Source organism: Loa loa, assembly GCF_000183805.2.
Source record: "Loa loa unplaced genomic scaffold supercont3.166, whole genome shotgun sequence".
Taxonomy (NCBI): domain Eukaryota; kingdom Metazoa; phylum Nematoda; class Chromadorea; order Rhabditida; family Onchocercidae; genus Loa; species Loa loa.
The window spans coordinates 38437-44260 of record NW_018108346.1 but is presented as its reverse complement, the minus strand read 5'-3'; the positions used below and the strand labels follow the sequence as shown (position 1 = coordinate 44260).

Sequence of the window (5824 nt, the reverse complement as noted above, 5' to 3'; positions counted from 1 at the left end):
ATATATATATATATATATATATATATATATATATATATATATATATATATATATATATATATATATATATATATATATATATATATATATATATATATATAAGAACAATGGAATGTATTAGTAGCAAGTTGATGTAAACAAGTTGAGCTTCAATAATTGCTATCAATCATTGAAATGAATTTACTTCGTTGGTGATTTCAATCCTTGAGCTATATCATGAAAAGATATTGGAGCTCAAAATGACTATTGATAAGTGTTGAAGCATTCGTGAAAAGAATTTGATTATAATTTCAAAAAAGTTTAAAATTTCAAACATTCATCATGTTTTCCTGTTCAATGACTAATTAACAAATATTGAAAAAAGTAAACATTTTTGAAGCATTATTTCAGTGCTAAAAGATAAAGAAACGAATAGCAAATGAAACCGGTATTTTATAGAGTGGAACAATATTGAGAAAGAGATCCGGCTCAATCCTGCAAACATGCATACTCGTAGATAACTTAAAGCATATGTATGATGCAAACATGTATGTGTATCCGGTTTCTATATGATATTTAGTTAAAAATGAATAGATAACCTATTGGAATGTGAATTTTGATAATTGATAGGTCTAATATAATTGTGTTTGATAAATTTAATAAATACTTCTCATGGTTCCACTTTATGATCGGTGCATTAATGATCAATGCCAGCTCATGTTTTGATATCACGGAAACATGAAATGATTTGAAATATAATGAGAGCAATGATTAGATGGGATTAGTTAAAATATTTTTATTTTAAATTTTGGTCTAATAAATAATCATTTAAATTTTAACCAATTACAGAATTAATTAATAGCTCTCATCGCTGATCCCCTCTGAAATTACTGAAATTAGCTCGTGCAATATTACAATTTTTATATATTCACGGAAAAAAATTCACCGGTTCAATTATACATCAAAAAAATTTGATATGATAACAAACATAAAAAACTCTCTCAATTTTAATTTCAGCTCTAATTTCAAGAGAATTTTAAATGATAATATAAATTCCAAAAATCAATCAATATTGCTATTTTTAAACGTTTCAAGAAGTTAGCAAAAAAAATTTTTGCAAACATGACATGCAAACATGCAAACATGAACATTATTTGCACGAATCATTGCGATTAGCCTTTTTCATTGTTGCAAAAAATTACTCTATTAGGTGACTTTTATTTTGTAACTTAATTATGCAATATGATTCATTTAAAATCAACCCATTCAAATGTATAATTGCTTCTGTTCTCATAATAATGCTTTTTATCGTCGTCAGAAAGTGATAGGAACAAAGTTCGAAGCACAGGATGAGCTGAAGATATTGTCATATGTACATCTCACGATATTTGAAATGAAGAAAGAGAACTGGTTTAAATCCGGTTTTTTTTTAGAAAACCATATATTGATACTATTAAAACTATCATTCCTAATTAATTGTTGTCGCCATATCACAGAGATAAATTGCAAGATGAACAGTTGTCTACGAATTCAAATTTATCATCGCTATGATGATAAATGAGCGGATTGTGATACCCTAGAGACACATACATACGGACACATACACACACACAGACACATACACATACACACACACACACACATACACACACACATCTTTTTGACTAAACTTTACATACATCTATGATTTTGTGATAATGCTTCCATGAATGTTTAATGATTGCGCGATAAGTTCATTTTTGATAGTTTTTATTTTTTTTAAAAAAAAACTGATAACGCCAATTTTTCGGTCACATGCCCATGTTGTCACATACATTTTATGCCAGATGACATAATTCATGAAATTTGTAAAAATCACTGAAATAAAACAATTGTAAAATTAAAGTTAATGTCATTTCAATTATGGCCAAAATTCACTTATGATTAAAGTAAAAGAAAATTTCAAATTGTAAATTTTTAAAAGCGAGAAGGAAGGAAGAAACGTAGACTTTAATATTAACATTTAATTTATCATTATTTTATCAAATTTATTTATCAAAAAATTTTAGTAAATAAAAAGTAAATAAAAACAAATAACAAAAGAAATTTTAACAAATAAAAAGGAAATTCGATAAATTTTCAAGGAATTCTAATAAGTAAAAATAACATTTTAATAAATAAAATATATATAGCAGCACTTCTTCAATAAATGGAAAATTTCCATTCCTTCATTCATTTTAAAATAAATAAAAAGCGAAGTTTAGTAACGAATAAATGTTAGAGTTGTTTTTTTTGAAAGAATTTCAATAAAAAATGTTAATAACAATTAAAGTAATATGCATTTTTGCCAATATATTTGTTTAATTATCAAACATTTTTCATTACTTCAATCATTTCAAACGATATTTTAAATCAAAAAAAGAAAAAGAAAGACTACTGAATGTTACTATTAACTTCTTAATATTCCTTGATTTATTTAGGTTTATTCAAATGGATGTTACTCAAATTCAATTTTATTCAAGTATGAAAAAAAAAGAAAAGATATGAAATATGTGGAACAAAAATACATCGAGATAGAAATAAAATATACTAGGATGGAACAAATAAAATGATAGAGAAGATAAACGAGAAGAAGCTAAAGAATTAAATAGGATAAAATGATAGAGAAGATATGATAAGATAAGGAAAGAAGTGATACGATATGTGAGAAATGAATGATTATCCACCAAATATGTTTATGATAACTTTAATCTTTTCTAATTAAAATTCTACAAAATGCTACACATATATCCTTGCATTTTTTTTTAAATGATTGAATTATGGTATTTTGTATCATTTATTAGAAAAAAAAATGCTCTCAATCATTGCTATAATTACTAATCATTGATATTTCTTTATTCTCTCAATCTATGTAATTGTATCGTCTTCTTTTGAATATCATTCCCTATCGATCTCTGATTTTTTTTTGTTCTTTTTCTTTCTTTTTCTCTATCGTTTACAATTATCATAAAGTATAGCCGCATATATAATCAATTAAATTGAAGACATACTATTTTGTAAAATTTTATTCTCACCCTTTTCTAGTTTGTCTTTTTTTTGATTTTAGGTCTCTGATTTATTTCTATCTTTTTCCTCAGACTAGACAAATCTTTCGTCCTACTCTCAATCTTTATCATATATATCGCTTAATCAAAGATTTCTTGCTCAACTATACATATTTTCCAAACTTTCTGCTTCATTAACAATCTGCAGGCAAATTATATTTTCTAGTTCAAGCGATCTTTCTCGTACCCTCTTCGAAATCATTGTATTTCTCACTAAAGAGAACAATGTCTCCACATCCTTCATATGTCCGGAAAACGGTTAAATTATGTTCAGGAAGGAGATTTGGTCGAACGTTTTTTGCCGTATTTGCAATGTTTTACCTTTTCCGATTAAGTTTTTGTTTCAATTTCACTTCTTCACTTCTTTATTTTTTAATATTTAAGTATGTTCGTATAATTTTTCTTGATCTGATCACTACGATAAAACTACCTAACTGGATAGCTTTCCCGACTTCTTAATTCTAATTATCCGGTAGTTCTCGTGGATTTTCATTCCTCATAACTGATTGACACTTGGGAATTTTTAATTGTCCGGTTTTACAGTCATTCAGAATTGTCCGATCATATTCATCATAATGTATAAGACATTTCCTGATTTTCTGGAAAAGATTCACACGCTAAGCTTCATTCATTTACTTCATTCATTCTACCCTTGTTGTCATTTTAGACTTCTGATACTTGAGTCTAATTTATCTGCTATAAATTAGGAGAGACAGTCTTAATTACCTAAACTAAATAATAAACAAAAGTCTAGTTGTGGTGTCTCCAAATTTGGGATAGAATGAGGATGATACATCAGAATGATTAACAAGCTTTTGTGCTATTACAAGTTAAAATCTTTTCTTGCTTCAGGTCAAAACTTCAAATGTTGAGTCGTCAAGTGCAAGCTTGGCATACATTATGCAGGTTTACAGGAATTGTAAATAAGAACACGCGAAACTGTGCGACAAATGTTTCTGGCAAAACTGTAAAGGACAAGAAGCGTATGCAATTCTTGATTTTTTCTTTTCCTTTTGTTTAAGAGGAATTTAAAGTTTAAACTTTAGTAAAAATGAATTTGTACGGTTTCTTAGTGCAGTTCATTTTAGGCCGAAATATTACCATGTTTTATTCCCTACCTAGGTATTTTTATTTATTTCATTTTTCAAAAAACTTTCCGACAACTAATTTCTAAATTTGAGAAGTCACTTTCAGCAACAATTTGGAAAATTGACGATATGAAACGTGAGAAATTAGCTAAATTTGGTCGATACTGTGCGGAATGTCTGCCGAAATTTGTACAAAGAGTACAGGTTTTCTTAATTTTCCATTTACATCTTCAACATGAATATCCTAACAGATAGTACCGTTGGTGTTTGATATCCTAAGTGCCGTTTTAGGTTCAGAAATATGATATTCCTCAAGTTCATTTATGACCCTATAAGAGGCGCATTGTACAAAGTGTTAAAATATTTTTAGTGTCATCTGAAAACTTGAAATTTCATGAGATTAGATAATTGGTAAGTGATTTTTATTCTTGCATTTTTGCAGAAGTTCTAAAATAGTTTGCTGTTTTGCAGTTTGCCGCTGGAGATGAACTAGAGCTGTTAATCCATCCAACTGGGGTTTTACCTGTGATAGCATTTCTAAAAGGAAATCATGCAGCGCAATTTACTAATATCGTATTTATTACTGGAATGGATGTCCCTTCACGTAAATTCCGTTTCGAGGTTTTATTATTTTTACATAGGCATAGATCAAAAGCTACTTCCATACATAATATTGTTTGGCAATTTATGGTTAAACATTCAAGTAATAAATAACTTACTGCAATTTATTATTATCCTTGAGAATTCTTCCTTTGTTTAATAACCTGATTTTCTGTAACAGATCAGGTCAGAAAACATGTTATTAAGCGATAATAACAATATGTAATTATGCAGTAATAATATAACTGGTTGAGATAATTCAGCAATATACCCAATAATTGTAAACAATGCTGTGTGATGCTATTGAAATATATATTCTGTAGTATTATACTGAAATCTCATACATGGAAATGCAGCAGGGATATTTCAGAACCACTTTCAACACATTTTTTTTTCTTTCCATGATATTTCACTAATAGAGTTATGTTTTTATAATTTCAGGTCATTTATGCTCTTCTTTCGATACGTTTTAATGCACGCATCCGTGTGCGTACGTACACCGATGAAATTGCACCGCTGGAGTCAATAACATCGATTTTCAAAGGAGCAAACTGGTAAGTTAGACTTGAAACTCAAAGTTTCTTTAAACACACTCTCTAATTTTGCTGCAGGTATGAAAGAGAAGTTTACGACATGTACGGTGTTTGGTTCAACAATCACCCAGATTTACGACGTATTCTCACTGATTACGGTTTTGAAGGGCATCCGTTTAGGAAAGATTTTCCCTTACACATATATTCATTCACATATCAACTAAAAGCAATTGCAAATATACTTTCAGGTGGTAATCAGCGTGAATTGGCCCGTGAAAGAAATCTGAAAAAGCAGCAGCAGCATAAGAAGTCACAACCTCATCAGGATGTTAGTGAATTATTATTTAAAACTTTGCTATCCTCTTTTCATGTTTTAATGTTTTGATGTCCTCTTCTATTCACTCATCTGTACGCTAGAATCATGAAATGGATTCATTTAAATTATATGGTTATGGAAGTTTCATCGGTGTTTGCCGACCGAAGAACAGCATTTAAAGAACTACCCTAATGTTTGTAATAGAGTTAAAGAAGTGATATCTCG

The 5824-nt window shown here is 28.7% G+C and overlaps 1 protein-coding gene across 1 annotated transcript in view; it reads left to right on the top strand.

Annotated features, from left to right (window-relative positions):
- The first annotated feature begins 3907 nt into the window (after positions 1-3907).
- Positions 3908-5824, top strand: part of LOAG_17980 (hypothetical protein) — a 2800-nt gene continuing 883 nt past the window's right edge. Inside the window, exons 1-4 of the mRNA XM_020450651.1 lie at positions 3908-4045; positions 4257-4354; positions 4622-4771; positions 5192-5304. Of these exons, the coding sequence (XP_020305644.1) occupies positions 3928-4045; positions 4257-4354; positions 4622-4771; positions 5192-5304 (479 nt within the window). The 5' untranslated portion in view covers positions 3908-3927. The remainder of the gene's footprint in view (positions 4046-4256; positions 4355-4621; positions 4772-5191; positions 5305-5824) is intronic.